The 22166-nt window shown below is 38.9% G+C and overlaps 1 protein-coding gene across 1 annotated transcript in view; it reads left to right on the top strand.

Moving 5' to 3' along the window:
* The window catches only part of IARS2 (isoleucyl-tRNA synthetase 2, mitochondrial), a 79102-nt gene that overhangs the window by 22369 nt on the left and 34567 nt on the right, over positions 1–22166 (top strand). Inside the window, exons 3-9 of the mRNA XM_082612081.1 lie at positions 16056–16215; positions 17812–17960; positions 18044–18093; positions 18174–18283; positions 18366–18456; positions 18847–18962; positions 21793–21962. Coding sequence (XP_082468207.1) covers positions 16056–16215; positions 17812–17960; positions 18044–18093; positions 18174–18283; positions 18366–18456; positions 18847–18962; positions 21793–21962 — 846 coding nt within the window. The remainder of the gene's footprint in view (positions 1–16055; positions 16216–17811; positions 17961–18043; positions 18094–18173; positions 18284–18365; positions 18457–18846; positions 18963–21792; positions 21963–22166) is intronic.

Genomic DNA, 22166 nt, shown 5'->3' with positions numbered 1-22166 from the left:
CCGCACGGTACCCTGGAAGGCTGGAGAAGCTGGTCATTCACTTTCTCTCCCTTTCCTGGTGACGGGAACTCTCTCCAGCCAAGGAGTACCCAGTGCCTGCCTGGGTGATTAGACGATGCAGCCAGAGCAAACTGTTTTTCCCACCTTTCTTGTGCATTTTTCTCAGGTTTTTTTGTCCCACTGTGTTGAAGCTTCTCAAGTAGACTCCAGAGCTATTTTTGTTCATGGCGGCTGTCTAGTTGTGGTACCTTGTGGGGGGGTGGGCATGGGCTCTGCTACTCCACCATCTCTGCGACATCCCTTACTCAAATTTCATTATTCCACTACATCTTTAATGTTGTTGTGGTTGCTCTAGTGTTTGTGTATATATCTTAACTTGTAAGAGTCAGCTTCAGAACTATACGAGCTTAATATTCGTGAGATATAGAGATGGTACGCCTTTTTTCACTTTACCCTTGGACAATGCGGGGGTTACGGCTGCCGATTCTCTGCACAGGCAAAAGTCTGTATAACTTTACAGTCATCCTCCTCATCCTTGCTTCCACATCTGCAGATTCAGCCAGCCTAGGATCGTGTGGTACATATTTAATGAACAAAAATCCCTGTGTAAGTGGGCCCGAGCAGTATAAACCTGTGTTGTTCAGCGGTCAACTGTAGTTCTGGTCCTTTCTGTCTTTTCTTGTGGTCTTACTGTTATGCATATTGCATGCATTAATGTTACAAACTCCGCAGTACATTGTTATAAATTATTACTTTACCATCTGCAGTCATTTTCTTAGCCCAACACAGCCTTTCTCATCTATACCTCCTTTGTGCTGTTATCTGCAAATATATTTCTGTATGTTTTACACTGGACAACACATTACATACATATTTTTTGAACATTTGCCTTTTACATCAGTTACGAGAAGAGAGTATTCAGTTGGCCAAAAACTTTGTTCAGGGTTTTTCCACAACATTTTATGGGACGTTTCTTCCTGTGGATTTGAATTACCATCTATGGGCACTTGCTTTTAGCCTGAAAAACTTCCTCTCATGTCCTTTCCTATGAGATGGGTCTGCTGGCAACAAATTCATTCCCTCTCTCTCTTTCTCTTTTTTTCTTTTTCTTTTTTTTTAAATAAAAGAATGGCTTTATCTTGCTTGCATTTTTTCAATTTAGCTCTCCTGGATATAGGATTCTTGGTTGAGAATGTTTTCTTTGAGCACTTTCAATATGTGATCCCACTGCTCTCTGCCCTACGTTGTTTCTACTGACAACTCAGCTGTTAGTGTTATTGGGGTTCTCTTTTAGATAGTCTTTTTTCTCTTTCTGCTTTCAAGGTTTTCTCCTTATTTCTAACTTCCAGTGTTTTTACTGTAATGTATCTTTGTTTGGATTCATCTGTATTTATTCTTCTTGGAGTTCATTTGGCTTTCTGGTTGAGTAGGTTAGTGTTTTTCAGTAAATTTCAGAAATTGTCAATAATTTTTTTTGTATATATTAAAAAAATTTTTTAACATCTTAATTGGAGTATAATTGCTTTACAATGGTGTGTTAGTTTCTGCTTTATAACAAAGTGAATCAGTTATACATATACATATATCCCCATATCTCCTCCCTCTTGTGTCTCCCTCCCACCCTCCCTATCCCACCCTTATAGGTGGTCACAAAGCACCGAGCTGATCTCCCTGTGCTATGTGGCTGCTTCCCACTAGCTATCTGTTTTACATTTGGTAGTGTGTATATGTCCATGCCACTCTCTCACTTCGTCCCAGCTTACCCTTCCCCCTCCCCATGTCCTCAGGTCCATTCTCTACATCTGCGTCTTTATTCCTGTCCTGGCCCTAGGTTCTTAGAACCATTTTTTTTTTTTTTTAGATTCCATATATATGTGTTAGCATACGGTATTTGTTTTTCTCTTTCTGACTTACTTCACTCTGTATGACAGACTCTAGGTCCATCCACCTCATTACAAATAGCTCAATTTCATTTCTTTTTATGGCTGAGTAATATTCCATTGTATATATGTGCCACATCTTCTTTACCCATTCATCCGATGATGGACACTTAGGTTGTTTCCATCTCCGGGCTATTGTAAATAGGGCTGCTATGAACATTTTGGTACATGTCTCTTTTTGAATTATGGTCTTCTCAGGGTATATGCCCAGTAGTGGGATTGCTGGGTCATATGGTAGTTCTATTTGTAGTTTTTTAAGGAACCTCCATACTGTTCTCCATAGTGGCTGTACCAATTTACATTCCTACCAACAGTGCAAGAGGGTTCCCTTTTCTCCACACCCTCTCCAGCATTTATTGTTTGTAGTTTTTTTGATGATGGCCATTCTGACTGGTGTGAGGTGATACCTCATTGTAGTTTTGATTTGCATTTCTCTAATAAATAGTGATGTTGAGCATCATTTCATGTGTGTGTTGGCAATCTGTATATCTTCTTTGGAGAAATGTCTGCTCAGGTCTTCACCCATTTCTGCATTGGGTTTTTTTTTTTTTTTTTTTTTTTTAATTTTTTTTTTTGTGGTACACGGGCCTCTCACTGTTGTGGCCTCTCCCGTTGTGGAGCACAGGCTCCGGACGCACAGGCTCAGTGGCCATGGCTCACGGGCCCAGCCGCTCCGCGGCATGTGGGATCTTCCCGGACCGGGGAACGAACCCACATCCCCTGCATCGGCAGGCGGACTCTCAACCACTGCACCACCAGGGAAGCCCGGGTTGTTTGTTTTTTTGATACTGATATTGAGCTGCGTGAGCTGCTTGCATATTTTAGAGATTAATCCTTTATCAGTTGCTTCTTTTGCAAATATTTTCTCCCATTCTGAGGGATGTCTTTTTGTCTTTTTTTTTTTTTTTTTGCGGTATGCAGGCCTCTCACTGTTGTGGCCTCTCCCGTTGCGGAGCACAGGCTCCGGACGCGCAGGCCCAGCGGCCATGGCTCACGGGCCCAGCCGCTCCGTGGCATATGGGATCCTCCCAGACCGGGGCACGAACCCGTATCCCCTGCATCGGCAGGCGGACTCTCAACCACTGCGCCACCAGGGAGGCCCCTGTCTTTTTGTCTTTTTTATGGTTTCTTTTGCTGCGCAAAAGCTTTTATCTTTCATTAGGTCCCATTTGTTTATTTTTGTTTTTATTTCCATTTCTCTAGGAGGTGGCTCAAAAAGGATCTTGCTGTGATTTATGTCACAGAGTGTTATGCCTATGTTTTCCTCTAAGAGTTTTATAGTGTCTGGCCTTACATTTAGGTCTCTAATTCATTTTGAGTTTTTTTTTCTGTATGGTATTAGGGTGTGTTCTAATTTCATTCTTTTACTTGTAGCTGTCCACTTTTCCCAGCACCACTTATTGAAGAGGCTGTCTTTTATTGTATATTCTTGCCTCCTGTATCAAAGGTAAGGTGACCATATGTGCATGGGTTTATCTCTGGGCTTTCTCTTCTGTTCCATTGATCTATTTTTCTATCTTTGTGCCAGTACCATACTGTCTTGATTACTGTAGCTTTGTAGTATACTCTGAATTCAGGGAGCCTGATTCCTCCAGCTCCGTTTTCCTTTCTTAACATTGCTATGGCTGTTTGGAGTCTTCTGTGTTTCCATACATATTGTGAAATATTTTGTTCTAGTTCTGTGAAAAATGCCATTGGTAGTTTGATAGGGATTGCATTGAATGTGTAGATTGCTTTGGGTAGTACAGTCATTTTCACAGTCTTCATTCTTCCAGTTCAAGGACATGGTATACCTCTCCATCTGTTTATATCATCTTTAATTTCTTTCATCAGTGTCTTACAGTTTTCTGCATACAGAAACAGGCTTTTGTCTCCTTAGGTAGGTTTATTCCTAGGTATTTGATTCTTTTTGTTGCAGTGGTAAGTGGGAGTGTTTCCTTAATTTCTCTTTCAGATTTTTTATCATTAGTGTAAAGGAATGCAAGAGATTTCTGTGCATTAATTTTGTATCCTGCTACTTTACCAAATTCATTGATTAGCTCTGGTAGTTTTCTGGTAGCATCTTTAGGATTCTCTGTGTATAGTATCATGTCATCTGCACACAATGACAGCTTTACTTATTTTCTGATTTGGATTCCTTTTCTTTCTTTTTCTTCTGTAATTGCTGCTGCTAAAACTTCCAAAACTATGTTGAATAAGAGTGGTGAGAGTGGGCAACCTTGTCTTGTTCCTGATCTTAGAGGAAATGGTTTCATTTTTTCACCATTGAGGACGATGTTGGCTGTGGGTTTGTCATATATGACCTTTATTATGTTGAGGTAAGTTCCCCCTATGCCTACTTTCCAGAGGGTTTTTATAATAAATGGGTGTTGAAGTTTCTCGAAAGCTTTTTCTGCATCTATTGAGATGATCATATGGTTTTTGTCCTTCAATTTGTTAATATGGTCTATCACATTGATTGATTTGTGTATATTGAAGAATCCTTGCATTCCTGGGATAAACCCCACTTGATCATGGTGTATGATCCTTTTAATGTCTTTTTGGATTCTGTTTGCTAGTATTTTGTTGAGGATTTTTGCATCTATGTTCATCAGTGATATTGGCCTGTGGTTTTCTTTTTTTGACATCTTTGGTTTTGGTATCAGGGTGATGGTGGCCTCATAGAATGAGTTTGGGAGTGTTCCTCCCTCTGCTATAATTTGGAAGAGTTTGAGAAGGATAGGTATTAGCTCTTCTCTAAATGTTTGATAGAATTCACCTGTGAAGCCACTTGGTCCTGGGCTTTTGTTTGTTGGAAGATTTTTCATCACAGTTCCATTTTCAGTGCTTGTGATTGATCTGTTTATATATTCTGTTTTTCCTGGTTCAGTCTTGGAGGGTTGTGCTTTTGTGAGAATTTGTCCATTTCTTCCAGGTTGTCCATTTTATTGGCATATAGTTGCTAGTAGTAATCTCTCATGATCCTTTGGATGTCTGCAGTGTCAGTTGTTACTGCTCTTTTTTCATTTATAATTCTGTTAATTTGAGCCTTCTTTCTTTTTTTCTTGATGAGTCTGGCTAATGGTTTATCAGTTATGTTTATCTTCTCAAAGAATCAGCTTTTAGTTTTATTTATATTTGCTATTGTTTCCTTCATTTCTTTTATAATTTATTTCTGATCTGAATTTTATGGTTTCTTTCCTTCTGCTAACTTTGGGTTTTTTTTTTTTGTTCTTCTTTCTCTACTTGCTTTAGGTGTAAGGTTAGGTGGTTTATTTGAGATTTTTCTTGTTTCTTGAGGTAGGATTGTATTGCTATAAACTTCCCTCTTAAAACTGCTTTTGCTGCATCCCATAGGTTTTGGGTCATCATGTTTTCACCGTCATTTGTTTCTGGGTATTTTTTGATTTTCTCTTTGATTTCTTCAGTGATCTCTTGGTTATTTAGTAGTGTATTGTTTAACCTCCATGTGTTTGTTGTTTTTTACAGACTTTTTCCTGTAATTGATATCTAGTCTCATAGAGTTGTGGTCGGAAAAGATACTTGATATGATTTCAATTTTCTTAAATTTACCAAGGCTTGATTTGTGACCGAAAATATGATCTATCCTGGAGAATGTTCCATGAGCACTTGAGAAGAAAGTGTATTCTGTTGTTTTTGGATGGAATGTCTTTTAAATACCAATTAAGTCCATCTTGTTTAATGTATCATTTAAAGCTTGTGCTTATTTCATTTCGGTTGGTCTGTCCCTTGGTGAAAGTGAGGTGTTAAAGTTCTCTACTATTGTTGTGTTACTGTCAATTTCCCCTTTTATGGCTGTTAGCATTTGCCTTATGTACTGAGGTGCTCCTGTGTTAGGTGAATAAACATTTACAATTGTTATATCTTCTTGTTGGATTGATCCCTCGATCATTATGTAGTGTCCTTCTTTGTCTCTTGTTATAGTCTTTATTTTAAAGTTTGTTTTGTCTGATTTGAGAATTGCTACTCCAGCTTTCTTTTGATTTCCATTTGCATGGAATATCTTTTTCCATCCCCTCACTTTCAGTCTGTATGTGTCCCTAGGTTTGAAGTGGCTCTCTTGTAGACAGCATATATATAACTCTTGTTTTTTTGTTATACTCAGTGGGTTGTGGAGGCTTCCTGGTGGAGGGGACTGGTGCCTGTGTTCTGGTGGATGAGGCTGGATCTTGTCTTTCTGGTCGGCAGGACCGCTTCCGGTGGTGTGTTTTCGGGTGTCTGTCACCTTATTATGATTTTAGTCAGCCTCCCTGCTAATGGGTGGGGTTGTGTTTTTGTCTTGCTAGTTGCTTGGCATAGGGTGTCCAGCACTGTAGCTTGCTGGTCATTGAGTGGAGCTGGAAATTTCTGGGAGAGCTTTTGCTGTTTGATGTTACATGGGGTTTGGAGATCTGTGGTGGACCAATGTCCTGAACTCAGCTCTGCCACCTCAGAGGCTCAGGCCTGACATCCGGCTGGAGCACCAAGACCTTTTCAGCCACATGGCTCAGAAGAAAAGGGAGAAAAAGAAAGAGAGACAGAGACAGAGACAGAGGGAGGGAGAGGGAGGGGGAACGGGGGAAGGAGGGAGAGAGAAAGAAAGAAAAGAAAAGAAAGTTATTAAAATAAAAAGTAAAAAAAATTACTATTAAAAATTAAAAAATAGGAAGGTAAAAAAAAGAAAAACAAAAAGAAAGTAAGAAAGAAGAGAGCAACCAAACCAAAAAACCAATCCAGGAATGATGCGAAGTGCTAAAAACTATACTAAAAAACAAAACAAAACAAAAAAAGACAGATAGAACCCTGGGACAGATGGTAAAAGCAGAGCTATACAGCAAATCACACAAAGAAGCATATATATACACACTCAGAAAAAGGGAAAAGAAAAATATGTGTGTGTATATATATATATATATATGTATCTATATATATATATATATATATATATGTAAAAAGGAAGAGAGCAACCAAATCAGTAAACAAATCTACCAATGTTAATAATCTCTAAATATTAAACTAAGATAAACATAAAACCAGAAACAAATTAGATGCAGAAAGCAAACCCCTAGTCTACAGTTGCTCCCAAAGTCCACCACCTCAATTTTGGGATGATTCGTTGTCTATTCATGTATTCCACAGATGCAGGGTACATCAAGTTGACTGCGGAGCTTTAATCCGCTGCTCCTGAGGCTGCTGGGAGAGATTTCCCTTTCTCTTCTTTGTTTGCACAGCTCCTGAGGTTCAGCTTCGGATTGGCCCTGCCTCTGCCTGTAGGTCTCCTGAGGGCGTCTGTTCTTCGCTCAGACAGGACGGAGTTAAAGGAGCAGCCGCTTCTGGGGCTCTGGCTCACTCAGGCCGGTGGGGAGGGAGCGGCACGGAGTGCGGGCCGAGCCTGCGGCAGCAGAGGCCGGCGTGACGCTGCACCAGCCTGAGTGCGTTCTCCTGGGGAAGTTGTCCCTGGATCATGGGACCCTGGCAGTGGCGGGCTGCACAGGCTCCCGGGAGGGGAGGTGTAGATAGTGACCTGTGCTCGTACACAGGCTTCTTGGTGGCTGGAGCAGCAGTGTTAGCGTCCCATGCCCGTCTCTGGGGTCCGCGCTGATAGCCGCGGCTCGCGCCCGTCTCTGGAGCTCCTTTAAGCAGCGCTCTTAATCCCCTCTCCTTGCTCACCAGGAAACAAAGAGGCAAGAAAAAGTCTCTTGCCTCTTCGGCAGCTCCACACTTTTCCTGGACTCCCTCCTGGCTAGCCGTGGTGCACTAGCCCCTTCAGGCTGTGTTCACGCCGCCAGCCCCAGTCCTCTCCCTGTGCTCCGACCGCAGCCCGAGCCTCAGCTCCCAGCCCCCGCCCACCCTGGCAGGTGAGCAGACAAGCCTCTTGGGCTGGTGAATGCCGGTCGACCCCGCTCCTCTGTGTGGGAATCTCTCTGCTTTGCCCTCCGCACCTCTGTGGCTGCGCTCTCCTCTGTGGCTCCGAAGCTTCCCCCACTCCGCCACCTGCAGTCTCCGCCCACGAAGGGGCTCCTAGTGTGTGGAAACCTTTCCTCCTTCACGGCTCCCTTCCACTGGTGCAGGTCCCGTCCCTATCCTTTTGTCTCTGTTTATTCTTTTTTCTTTTTCCCTACCCAGGTACAAGGGGAATTTCTTGCCTTTTGGGAGGTCTGGGGTCTTCTGCCAGCGTTCAGTAGGTGTTCTGTAGGCGTCGTTCCACATGTAGATGTATTTCTGATGTATCTGTGGGGAAGAAGGTGATCTCCATGTCTTACTCCTCCGCCATCTTGAAGGTCCCCTTTTATTTTGTATATTTTTAAGCTCCTTTCCTTTCCTCTGAAACTCCCATTCCTTCCATTATGTTCGTATACTGAATATGCATGTTCCACATTTCTGTGAGTCTCTGATCATCTTTTTCTGTTCTTTTTTCTGTTTTTTCTTTGTTTTATGTAATCTCTATTGCTCTATATTCACATTCACTAGTTATTTCTTCTGCCAGTTCATATATACTGTTGAGCCCCTCTAGGGAATTTTTTGTTTCAGCTATTATTTTCAACTCCGGAATTCCCCTTTTGGTCTTTTTAACAAAAATAACAATTTCTGTCTCTTTATTGGTATTTTCTGTTGATATGACATTATTATCATTATCATCTCTCCCTTTATCTCTTTAATCCTGGTTTCCTTTTAAGTACTTTACGCATTTTTTTTTGTTTTGGCCACGCCATGTGGCCTGTGGGATCTTAGTTCCCCAACCAGGGATGGAAGCCAGGCCCACAGCAGTGAAAGTACCAAGTCCTAACCACTGAACTGCCAGGGAATTCCCCTTTACACATGTTCATCATGGCAGTCTTGAATTCTTTTTCTGTTAACCTGACATTTGGTTGCTCTCATAGGTAGTTGATGTTGCCTGCTTTTTTTTCAGTTTATATGCCATACTTTTGTATTTCTTTGTATGTCTTGTAACTTTTTTTGTTCTTGGAAATCAGGCATTCTAGTAATATAAGTCTGTATATTGGTCTTTCTGCCACCGCCTGCTTCCTGCCCTGGCTTTTCATTGTAATTTGCTTGTTTATATGTTTGGTGACCGGCAGGATTATTTTCATGAGGTCTGGTCCCACCTCCTCTTGTTTTTCTCTAGTGTTAAGCCTCTGATGTTGTTTCCCAGGGTGGAGCAGCTTTGGGTATGCTCAGTCACCCTGAGAGGATAGTGCTTTGGGCAGGGCTCCCATCCTCTTTCCCTGCCAACACCCATCTATTTTGTTCTGAAATTTTCCAGCTCTTGGCTCTGTTGTTTTCAGCAGTGCCCTTGGGCATAAACTGTTCTGTAGACTAATTCAATCAAATTTGGGGTCCTTTGAAGTATTGGTTCCTGAGGTCAGTCTTTGATTCTTGTTCTGGTCCCAGGAGGACTCCTCCCAGCCGTCTTTTCTTCTGCAAATGAGCTGGCCTAGAGTTTAGCTCTGTCATCTTGAATCTATGAACCTTTTCCCAATTACCTTTCCCCACAGGCTCTACTCTTGTTCAGAGCCCTCTTAGGCCTGAACGTCTCCTTGCTCTGTTGCTGGGAGGAGAGTAAGAGCTATTTGTTTTACTGCCCGCTTCTCCTTTCCCCAGGCAGAACCTGCCAGGTAGGGCTCTGGAACTGGGAGTGGGGGAAACTACACTTCTGTGTGAGAGACACCCCGACTTTTGGAGCTGAGCACCCATGGGGAGGGTCAGTAGCCTGAGATCTTCTTGAACTGCCTTTCCTGGTGTGGAACCACCATTTCATGAGCCCAAACAAGGGTGATTAGAGCTCCAGTATTCCCAGCAGACTCTCACACACGTTAAAGTTTCTGTTCCATGAGTGGGGTCTTAGAAGTAGAGAATCTCGACCTTGTAGCTGTAGCAACAGGTAGGTGGAACAGGATCATAAATGCCGACCCCCTGCTCTCCCCATGGAGCCCTGTGTCCTTGGCTGCACGGTCTGGAGTGGAGTCGGCCTCACGGATCTGGCAGGCTGGAGGGAGGGAGTGGTCTTGGTTCTCTTTTTTCTTGCCAAACTTTCATGGCATTTTTCTTGTTTAGATATTTCTTCCTTTGCTGTATGCCCTTAGGACCATTTCCAGAAGCTTTATTTATTTTTAAATATACATTTATTTATTTACTTATTTATGGCTTGGTTGGGTCTTGGTTACAGCGAGTGGGGGCTACTCTTCGTTGGGGTGCACGGGCTTCTCGTTGCGGTGGCTTTTCTTGTTGCAGAGCACAGGCAGCAGGTGCGTGGGCTTCAGTAGTTGTGGCACGCGGGCTCGGTAGTTGTGGCTCACCAGCTGTAGAGCACAGGCTCAGTAGTTGTGGCGCACGGGCTTTGTTGCTCTGTGACATGTGGGATCTTCGTGGACCAGGGCTTGAACCTGTGTCCCCTGCATTGGCAGGGGGATTCTTAACTACTGCGCCACCAGGGAAGTCCCTCCAGAAGCCTTAAATGATTAGGGTTTTAAATTATTTTCACCAGTTTTCCTGGCAATCCCATCCGTGTAGCTTTTTTACACTGTCATGCCTGAAGTCAAATTCTGTTGCACTGATTTTTCTTTTATTTTTCTGTTCTTAATTTCATCAATTTCTGTTTTTTTTTTTTATTGTTTCCTTGCTTCTGCCTGCATTGGGCTCATTTGTTTTTCTTTTTCTAGTTCTTGAGATAAGACTTTATATTATTGATCAGACTTTTATTCTTTTCTAATGTATGTATCTTATTGCTATAAATTTGTGTCATCACTCCTATAGCTTGTGTCCCACAAATTTTATCATGTTGAATTTCCATTTTTATGCATCTCATCTTATTTTTTAAATTTCCTTTGAGAGTTCTTTAATCCATGGATTATTTAGAAGCATGTTGTCCCTTTATATCTTTTTTCCTTCCCTTGCTTTTAGCTTGGTTTACATATTTCCTCTGCATGTATTTTGGTCCATATAAGACAGTGTTTGACAGTTATCTTTTCAATTGTGAAACATAATTTAGATGACTTGAGGAAATGGAACGTTTATTATATTTACCCATATTTTTGTTTACCATACTTTTTCTTCCTTCATCTCTGCTTTATTGTTTTTTTTCTGTTTAGACAGTTTTCTTTAGCCATTCCTTAGGGTAGGTCTGCTGGTCACATATCCTTTTAGTTTTCCTTCATCTGATAGTGTCTTGATTTCTTTCCATTCTTGAAGTATACTTTCAGTGTATATAGCATTCTGGATTGATAGTTTTTTCTTAGCACTTGAAAAATATTGTTCCACTTCTTTCTGGCCTCCATGTTTTTTAATGAAAACTTTGCTGTCTTTAAAATTATTTTTCCCCTAATAAGCAACGTGTCATTTTTCTCCAGCTGCTTTCAAGACATTTTTATTTTCAAAAGTTTAATGATTATGTGTCTTGACATGGATTTCTTTGGATTTTTCCTCTGGATTTTGTTAAGCTTCTTGAATTTATAGGTTTATGTCTCATGGCAGTTTGGGGAGTTTTCAGCCATTATTTTTTTGTGTACTTTTTTTTTTTTTTCTTTTTTTGCGGTACTTGGGCCTCTCACTGTTGTGGCCTCTCCCGTTGCGGAGCACAGGCTCTGGACACGCAGGCTCAGTGGCCATGGCTCACGGGCCCAGCCACTCCGCCGCATGTGGGATCTTCCCAGACCGGGGCACGAACCCGTGTCCCCTGCATCGGCAGGCGGACTCTCAACCACTGCGCCACCAGGGAAGCCCTTTGTGTACTTTTATTAGCTCTGAAAAAGTCTCCTTTCAGGGCAGCGGTGGCACCAGAGTTAGATCTTTGTTATAGTCCCACAGCTCTGTGATATATTTTTTTTTTTTGTCCTTTTTCTCTCTTCTTTTTAGATTGGGTTGTTTATTGTTCTGACTTCAAGGTTAGTGGTTCTTCCCCTTTTCCCCTCCATTCTGTAGTTGGGCCCATCTGCAGAACTTTTTATTTCACTTATTGCACTTTTCTCTTAAAATTTGCATTTGATAGCTCGATAAAATTGAGCTATCAAATATAAGAAGAAACATTTTCCATTTACTTTTTCTTGGATATCTACTGACTCTTTGCTGAGGCTTTCTCTTTTTTCATATTTTTCAAGTGTGTTCACAGTTGGTCATTTAAGCATTTTTATCATGGTTGCTTTAAAGTCATTTTCAGGTTATTCTAACATTTCTCTCCTCTCAGTCTTGGTTATCTAGTGACTGTCTTCTTTTATTCAGTTTCAGATCTTCCTGGTTTTGGGTATGAGTGAATTTTTGTTGAAACCTTGGCATTTTCTGTATTGTGAGATTTGGCATCTTATTTAAAACTTTCTGTTTCAGCTAGTTTTCACTGATACCTCTCTGGCAAAGGAAGGGTGTCACAGAAAAAATTTTTAAATGTTCTTAATGGCTATAAAGTAAATCTGGAAAGTAAATGAGTTTAAATAGTCAAGAAAATTCAGAGGAAGACTGAGGACTGAATTGCTCTATCCGATAGGAATATCCTGCAGTATTATCTGGTTGTGGTTCAGATCAATAAGACAAAACAGGTGTCTGGACTAATCTTTAGTCTAATATATTGTTATTTACCACACAGAAGCTTTAATAGGTATTATCTTTGCTTTAAAGTTGTTGCTGTTAAGTCATTTCTTCTATTTTAAATTATTTAAGGCTGACTTTTCCATTCTTCTTCTGGAACTTTCTGCTGCATATGTTAAGTGAAGACACTTTAAATTAATTTGAGAAAAATAGCCTCGTCTCTTGTTTTTAATACACTCAATGAGACTGTATGTTATAATAAAAGTCCAAAGCAAAACTCTACTGTTCCAGATCCTTTTGGTTCCTAGGAATAGAAAAGCCAGCTCTATCTGGATTAATCAAAAAAGGGAATTTATTGACCGTTTTAATGGTAGTTTTAGCTCCTTGCATGGCTGCACCCAGGGACTCAGACAATATTAGGGGTTGGTTTCTCTCTCTTTCACTCTTAGGCAGCCCTTCCCCCTTTTGATGTCTGTACCCTCACCCTTACCCCCGCCCCTCATTTCCCAACATTTTCAGGCTTACATGCTTCCATCCTTTCTTTTCTAACAGTTCTTACACAAGTCCTGTAATTGAATCTACTTGGCCTGTTTTGGGTCACAAGTCTATCCCCAAAGTAATTAATTTGGACTTAGGGATAAAATATGTTGACGGCTGCAGTGGGTCATGTGTTCACCCTTAGAGTTGGAATGGAGGGCGGTAGGCTCCACGTGGCTTAAGGATTGAGGAGTAATTCTCTGAAAAACTGAGGCACCCCACACAACTGTCTCTTCTGTGCCTGTTTGGAGGCTCTGTCCAAGACCATGGGCACTTTGGAACTAGAGGAGGAACAGTTCTTGTCCTTCCTCAGACAGTGCCATGTATAGTTTTGCTTGTTTTTCTCTGCTTGGGATACATCCCAGATGTTCAGATGGCTCCCTTCCTCATTTCCTTCATATCTCTTCAGATGTCATCTCTTCAGGTTTACTGATGTCCCTGTAAAATAGTGCGACCACCACCACCACCCACATGCCTCTTTCAAACCCTTTACCATGCTTTTAACTTCATAGTGAGTGAGTATGTTTATCTTCCATCTTCCTCCATCTGAAGAAGGACCTTGTTTCTCCTGTTTACTGCCATACTCTAGGTTCCTAGGACAGTGCTTGGCACATGGCAGGCATTCAAATATTTGTCTGTTAAACAAAGGAGTACATGAGTATTGTGATAGGAAAATGAAAAACAAAAGGAGAAATGAGGGCAGAGAGGACTGTCGTGACCAAAAGAGACAAATGGCTCTTAAAGGTATGGAGGAACTTATTTGGAGAGGAGGAGGGTAATGTTTGATCCTGAGCAATTAGGAAAATATTCCTGTTGCATCCCTGCTGTTTCTTTTACTGAGGCTTCTAATAAAGGCTTCTGTCTTTCCTTATTAGGGACATTGTTAATTATTAGCTCATGATTAAATTAAAATTTTAATTAAATAATTAAAAGTAGCTTAAGTGATGCCTTTCTGTTAACATGATGGATAGCAGCACTGTAAAGTAGAAATGTTGCAAGCTACAAATGTGAGCCACATAGGTAAGTTAAATTTTTTTAGTAGCCACATAAAAATATTTCAAAAGAAATAGATGAAATTAATCTTAATATTATGTTTAACTCAACATATCTGAGCCATCATTTTAACATATAGCCATTGTAAGTTTTGTTGGAAATATTTCACATTCTTTTTTGGGGTATTAAGTATTAGAAATCTGGTATATATTTTATATTTACAGTACATCTCAATTTAGACTAGCCAATTTTGATGCTCATTAGCTGCTGGTGGCTAGTGACTACTGTATAAGACATCACAGTCTAGAACATATATGCATGCATTCCTTTATTCAATAAATACTTTACAATAGTTCCAGATACCATTCTAAATGCTTGGAGTTTATGGATGAAGAAGACAGATGGAATCTCTGGTTTCAGAGAGTTTATATTTTCTCACAAAGAGACAGAAAATTAAATACATAAAATAACTTTGAATAGGGATAAGTGGGAAGGATGTTATTTATATTGATTGATTTAAGTAATATTCTTAACATAAAGTGTACAGATCTTAAGTATATATCAGTAGATGAATGTTTATGCAGTATGACTACCACCCAGATCACAAGGCCCCCCTGCCCTTTGGTAAGAAGTTTGAAAGGCTTTTACATGGAAGAAGGGGTAGGTGGGAAGACTGTGTATTATCTTTTCTGCTTTTGAGAGACATGGAAAGGAAGAAATACTTTTCTGGACTACTGCACTATTCAGTTTTGGGAAGAAGGAGTTAAGCTTGGAGCCAAATCTGTCCTTTTTGTCTTTGAGCCCCCATGTTTTATTTTTATTTTTATTTTTTTTAAGATTTTTTTCTTTTGATGTGGACCAATTTTAAAGTCTTTATTGAATTTGTTATAATATTGCTTCTGTTTTATGTTTCGGTTTTTTGGCCACGAGGCATGTGGGATCTTAGCTCCCAGACCACGGATCAAACCTGCATGCCCTGCAATGGATGGTGAAGTCCTAACCACTGGACCATCAGGGAAGTCCCTGAGCCCCCATTTTTTAGTGGTAATATATTTTGTAAAAGACTCTGCTGCCCCCTGCTATCTAAAATGAGCTGAGAAACAGTTCTAGAACTATACTAAGTGAAGAGGTCTATTGTTTTACTTAGGGTTTTAGTAATAACAAAGTTAACCATGGACTTCCCTGGTGGTCCAGTGGTTAAGATTCTGTGCTTCCACTGCAGGGGGTTCAGGTCTGATCCTGATCAGGGAAGTTCCACATGCTGCGTGAGGTGCAGCCAAAAAAAAAAAAAAAAAAAGTTAACCATGATATTTCATACTCTGAGTGCATTATAAATTCTTCATTGATTGTATAATATTAACTAAATATACATATTATTGGATTATTCACATTAATAATTTTTTCATAAGAGTAAAGCAAATTTGTAATTTGTACTCTGATATTTAGAAAGTTCAAATTATTTCTTTTTAAAAATAAATAATTATTTATTTATTTATGGCTGCATTGGGTCTTTGTTGCTGCGCGTGGGCTTTCACTAGTTGTGGCGAGTGGGGGCTACTCTGCATTGTGGTGTGCGGGCTTCTCATTGCGGTGGCTTCTCGTTGTAGAGCACGGGCTCTAGGCGCGTGGGCTTCAGTAGTTGTGGCACACAGGCTTAGTTGCTCTGCAGCATGTGGGATCTTCCCAGACCAGGGCTCGAACCCGTGTCCCCTGCATTGGCAGGCGGATTCTTAACCACTGCGCCACCAGGGAAGCCCTCAAATTATTTCTTAAAAAGGTAGTATGGTTTGCATATTTGTATACTCCAACTTTACAAACAAATTAGTAAATGTGGATGTAATGTTTTTCACTTTAGAATCTTTTATAATTCAACTGCCTTCTGGGGGAGTTAATGGCATTTTAAAAATCAGGTATTTGTTACTCTTGTGTTTATGTAGAACTTGAGGGAGTTGGTAGATTTAATAGGTAATTCTATATAAATCTTATTAAAATTAAGTTTTCTTAGTGTTTTAAAATGATATTAAGAAGAGAATATAAATTGTCGGCCACATGCTTTATGTGTGAATGATGATTATCGTTTTATCTTTGCAGATTTTGAAAGATATAGCCAACCGATACCATATGATGAGAGGTTCCAAAATACATTTTGTGCCAGGCTGGGATTGTCATGGGTTACCCATTGAAACAAAAGTATTATCAGAACTTGGTGGAAAAGCTCAGAATCTTTCAGCTATGGAAATTAGAGAGAAAGGTAAATAACCTCTATTTCTGTTTTAAAATGGTATTTGTAAACACTGCTTCCTTGGAAAAGTCAGGGCTTTATCAAAGACACCTGTTGTTTTCTGGTTTTTGCTATTGTTTTTCGCTTATAATGAGATCTGTCGGAAACCACTTTGTGTCAAAGAAAATTAAGATTTTGTGTAATTGACTTTTATGAGAACTTATGTTCAGAAATGAAGGAAAGATTTGTGAACACATCCAAGTACATTTTTCAGTTCTTTAGTCTTCACATTTTGTTGAAATTATGATTTTGGTCAATGTTTTTATTTACTTTCTTGGCTAGGACATGACCTATTTTAGGTGCTAAACCAAAAGTAAATTTTAAATTAAAAAAAATTTTTAAAGGTCTTTTTTTGATCCTTTCCTTCCAGAGAATGTGTCAGGGAGGACTCTTCTATCCTTTTTCTTTTTTTTTTTTTAATTAATTAATTTTTTTGGCTGCGTTGGGTCTTCGTTGCTACACGCAAGCTTTCTCTAGTTGCGGTGAGCCAGGCCTTCTCTTCGTTGTGGTGCGTGGGTTTCTCATTGTGGTGGCTTCTCTTGTTGTGGAGCACGGGTTCTAGGTGCACAGGCTTCAGTAGTTGTGGCTCATGGGCTCTAGAGTGCAGGCTCAGTGGTTGTGGCGCACGGGCTTAGGTGCTCTGCGGCATGTGGGGTCTTCCTGGACCAGGGATCGAACCCGTGTCCCCTGCATTGGCAGACGGATTCTTAACCATTACGCCACCAGGGCAGTCCCCCTTCTGTTCTTATATATTAAACTGTTTTGTTTTTTTTTTAAAGGGCTCCTCAGTGTTTATTTATTTATTTATTTTTGGCTGCTTTGCGTCTTTGCTGCTGTGTGTGGGCTTTCTCTAGTTGCGGTGAGGGGGGCTACTCTTCATTGTGGTGCATGGGCTTCTTATTGTGGCAGCTTCTCTTGTTGCAGGGCACGGGCTCTAGGCACATGGGCTTCACTAGTTGTGGCTCTCGGGCTCAGTAGTTGTGTCTTGCGGGCTCTAGAGCACAGGCTCAGTAGTTGTGGCACACAGGCTTTGTTGCTCCATGGCATGTGGGATCTTCCTGGAACAGGGCTCGAACCCGTGTCCCCTGCTTTGGCAGGGGAATTCTTAACCACTGTGCCACCAGGGAAGTCCCTAAACTATTTTATAATTGGATATGATTGTGAAGATTTCATACTTCCTTATGAAAGCGTATTATTGGTTGTACTGATTAATTTTGTGTATGTGTATATATAATGAAATAAGAATTATTCTCTGACCTTTTCTTAAAGTAAGAAATATGAAGAATGACTTTTCCAGTTTATTTTTTCTAAAAGTAAGGCCATTTTATGATCTCTCAATAATAGAGGAGACGGTAACAAAATTTTAACTTTTGAAATTTTAGTTAATTTTAGAATTTGTTGTAGGTATCTTCTGAACACTTTAACTTTCAGATAATTTTCCTATTAAAAATTTTTATAGTCTAAATTGTGTACAATACCTGCATTTAGAGAGATACATGCTAAACCATGTTTAAGAATTTGAATTAATTTGTTTTCAAAAGCTTTTTGTTTCTTTGTTGTTTTTAGCTAGATCATTCGCCAAAGCAGCAATTGAGAAACAGAAATCGGCATTTATTCGTTGGGGAATAATGGCAGATTGGAATAATTGCTACTATACATTTGATGGAAGATATGAAGCCAGACAGTTGAGAATTTTCTACGAAATGTATGATAAGGTAATAAAAGTTTTTTTTTTCTTTGAGTATGTTAAAATATGTGTTACAGAATTCCAGCTTTCATTTTTCTTTGTCTTTAATAGGGCTTGATTTATCGATCTTATAAACCTGTGTTTTGGTCTCCCTCATCAAGGTATTTATGTCTTTTTGGTATTAAAGGGGAGAATTTTGTGAGGGTTCCAAATATTTATGTTTAATATTTTTAAACCTTAGGACTGCATTGGCTGAAGCAGAACTTGAATATAATCCAGAGCATGTCAGTTGCTCAGTATATGTAAAATTTCCTCTCTTGAAACCTTCTCCTAAGTTGGCATCTCTTATAGGTAAGATGTATCTGTTGCTTTATTAAAGTTATGGAATTATAACATTTGATTTGCTAGCATATTTGAAATTTTATTTTCACAGATGGTTCATCTCCTGTTAGTTTCTTAGTCTGGACCACCCAGCCTTGGACAATTCCAGCCAATCAGGCTGTTTGTTATATGCCAGAATCAAAGTAGGTATATTGCAATTTTTGTTTTATCCACCAATAGGATCCATTCCATTTTTAGCATTATTTTGATCTTATTTAATCCTTATTATCCTTTTAAAATTAGTGAATTATAACTTAGTTCATATAGATTTTGTTAAGCTTTAGTACATATAGATTAAAGATTATAAGCTTTAGTTCATATAGATTTTATTAAGCTTTAGAGGATTCTACTTAAGACCTTATTTCTACCTTTTTTGGAAAAGAAAACAGAAATGTAAGGAATGAAGTCCCTTGAAAATTGTACTTTTTTGATCTTAAAGTTAGTTTTTCTAAAATGATGTAAAACATTTAAAATGTTATCTGTGGTTTTTCTTTTTTCATTATTAGTAATTTACTCCTAAAATTTTATTTTAGGTATGCTGTCGTGAAGTGTTCCAAATCTGGAGACTTCTACGTTTTAGCTGCAGATAAAGTAACATCTGTTGCTTCTACTTTGGAAACAACATTTGAGGTTATTTCAACATTTTCAGGTAAGGATTTACAGGTGTTCTGACCATCAAAGTCATCAAAATATTGGGTTGATCTGAGTTCAGTACCTTGCTGAAGATTGCTCATTGTGAATCAAAACAAATACAGCCTCTACCTTTCTAGAATATATTTTACATTGATTAAACTGTAGGAGAATATGCATTGAACATGATAAGAGTATAGAAAATGTGAACATCGACAAAGGCACAATAGTTTAAAAAAACATTTTTGGCAAACATCCAGTGGAAAATTAGACAGATGCCCTTTGTACAACATACAATGTACAAATTTCCCTCTAAAATTTTATTCAAAATTAAATTACTGAAAATTATTTTTATCTGATTTGATCAAAGGAGCAAGGAAGGAAATAAATATATTTATTTTGGGGTACATGATTTTAATAAGGAAATTGAATAAATTTTGAAAGTTATTCCCAAGATAGCATTTCTATCAAAAGGATCCTTAGTAAGCTATAATTTGGGACTTCTGAAGTAGTGGCTGATTTTGAAATATAACTATGGATGAAAGAATGCTCAGCATCATTAATCATTAGAGAAATGCAAATCAAAACTACAGTGAGATATCATCTCACACCAGTCAGAATGGCCATCATCAAAAAAATCTACAAACAATAAATGTTGGAGAGGGTGTGGAGAAAAGGGAACCCCCTTGCACTGTTGGTGGGAATGTAAATTGATACAGCCACTATGGAGAACAGTATGGAGGTTCCTTAAAAAACTAAAAATAGAACTACTATACGACCCAGGAATCCCACTACTAGGCATATACCCTGAGAAAACCATAATTCAAAAAGAGTCATGTACCACAATGTTCATTGCAGCTCTATTTACAATAGCCAGGACATGGAAGCAACCTAAGTGTCCATCAACAGATGAATGGATAAAGAAGACGTGGCACATATATACAATGGAATATTACTCAGCCATAAAAAGAAACGAAATTGAGTTATTTGTAGTGAGGTGGATGGACCTAGAGTCTGTCATACAGAATGAAGCAAGTCAGAAAGAGAAAAACAAATACCATATGCTAACACATATATATGGAATCTAAGAAAAAAAAAAAGGTCATGAAGAACCTAGGGGCAAGACGGGAATAAAGGCACAGACCTACTAGAGAATGGACTTGAGGATATGGGGAGGGGAAAGGGTAAGCTGTGACAAAGTGAGAGACTGACATGGACATATATACACTACCAAACGTAAAATAGATAGCTAGTGGGCAGCAGCCGAATAGCACAGGGAGATCAGCTCAGTGCTTTGTGACCACCTAGAGGGGTGGGATAGGAAGGGTGGGAGGGAGGGAGACGCAAGAGGGAAGAGATATGGGAACATATGTATATGTATAACTGATTCACTTTGTTATAAAGCAGAAACTAACACACCATTGTAAAGCAATTATACTCCAATAAAGATGTTAAAAAAAAAAGAAATATACCTATGGAAATCTAGGGAAGTTTAAAATTGCCTTTGATCCTTAGGGATGATATATCTGAGTTTCTTACAAAAGAAAAAAAAATCACAAGAATAGATACTGAAAAATGGAAAGATTGCCTAGCAAAGTAAGGAAGGCCTCAAAATGCACTGGCTTAGATATAAGCCAGTTAGAGGTTTAAACAAACTTAACAAAAATCAAAAGGTTTTTAATGTCAAAGGCATGAAAGAAGCTCCAGAATGTTTAATATTTAATACCATTTGGACCTTGTTGGTGCATTAGGTAACTTAGAGGCTCCAGTAAATTCTTTACTCCATACCCCTCTCTCACTTCTTTTAAAAAAAAAATTGATATGTAATTGATATATAACATTATATTAGTTTCAGGCATTCAAAATAATGATTCATATTTGTATATATTGTGAAAAGATCACCATAATAAGTCTAGTTAACATCCATCATCGCACATAGTTGCAAATTTTTTTTGTTGTGATGAGAACTTTTAAGATCTAATCCCTTAGTAACTTTCAAATATACAGCACAGTATTATTAACCACAGCCCACCTCTTTTTTACGTGCAAAAGGTATTAATAGACTTCCTTGACATGTTAGATGTTGTTACAGAAGTTGAGTGGCATTCTCAAAGGGTTTTTGAAAGTATTAAGGTTAAATTTAAAGGTCATTTTTCTAGACTGCATTATTGTTTCAAATTATTACTTAGTGAAAAATTAATTGATTGCCATTTTTAGCCACCGTGTCTCAGAGGAATATACTTCTCATTCCTGGCCTATATTTTCTTGTTTTCTGATTTGTAAATTGGGGATAATGTTAGCTGCTTTGTAGTATTATGGAGATGAGGTAAGAATTTATGTTGAGTCTAGTACATGTGGGTGCCCAGTAACTGTGGGTATTATTTATCATTTCTTACCTTTTTAGGGTAACATTATGAGAAGCTACGAGTTCCCGCAGAGATAGTATTAGAACTTACTAGTCATTGACTGTTGATCTAGAATTTTTTGTCCTCTATTCTAAAACGTACATAACTGCACGTAAATTAGAGAAATTCATTTGATTATTTGTTATAATAATTGCTAATATTTTAAAGCATTTACAATGTGGCAAATATTGTGATAAGAACCCAAAATGCTTAACATGCATTAACCCAGTTTATGTTCACAGCAGACCTCTGAGGTAGGAACCATAATTGTTCACACTTTATAGATTCCTGAAGGTCACAGAACAAGTAAAAGGGAAAGCCAGAATTTGAGCCCAGTCTTATCCCAGATTCTGCTCTTTTCACCTGATGTCTATTGCTAATCTTAAAGAGGTAGAAGAATTGCTATATAAAATAATTCTTAATTGTGGCTTTCTTTCCCCACAGGTGTTGACTTGGAAAATGGTACTTGTGCTCATCCTTTCATTTCTGAGAGGGTGTCTCCTCTTTTACCTGCCAATCATGTGACCATGACAAAAGGAACAGGGTTGGTTCACACAGCCCCAGCTCATGGTATGGAAGATTACAGTGTAGCTTCTCAACACAACTTGTCCATGGTACTGCTCCTCTTTTTTCCTTTTAAATTATTGTTTTTTTAGAATTAAAGCAATAAACCCTAACTAACATCTTTACTTTTGATAATAAACAATAACTTTTGTCATCATAGTTAAGTTGTGAAATGCTTCTGTGCAATAAGCCTCCAAAGCCTCATTAACTCATACTAATTGAGAATGATTTCCCAGAATTAGCACAAAATTGTC

The sequence above is a fragment of the Mesoplodon mirus genome (assembly GCF_964341445.2).
Source record: "Mesoplodon mirus genome assembly, chromosome: 3".
NCBI lineage: Eukaryota > Metazoa > Chordata > Mammalia > Artiodactyla > Ziphiidae > Mesoplodon > Mesoplodon mirus.
Note: the sequence above shows the minus strand (reverse complement) of the source record. Positions and strands in the feature narration are given on the sequence as shown.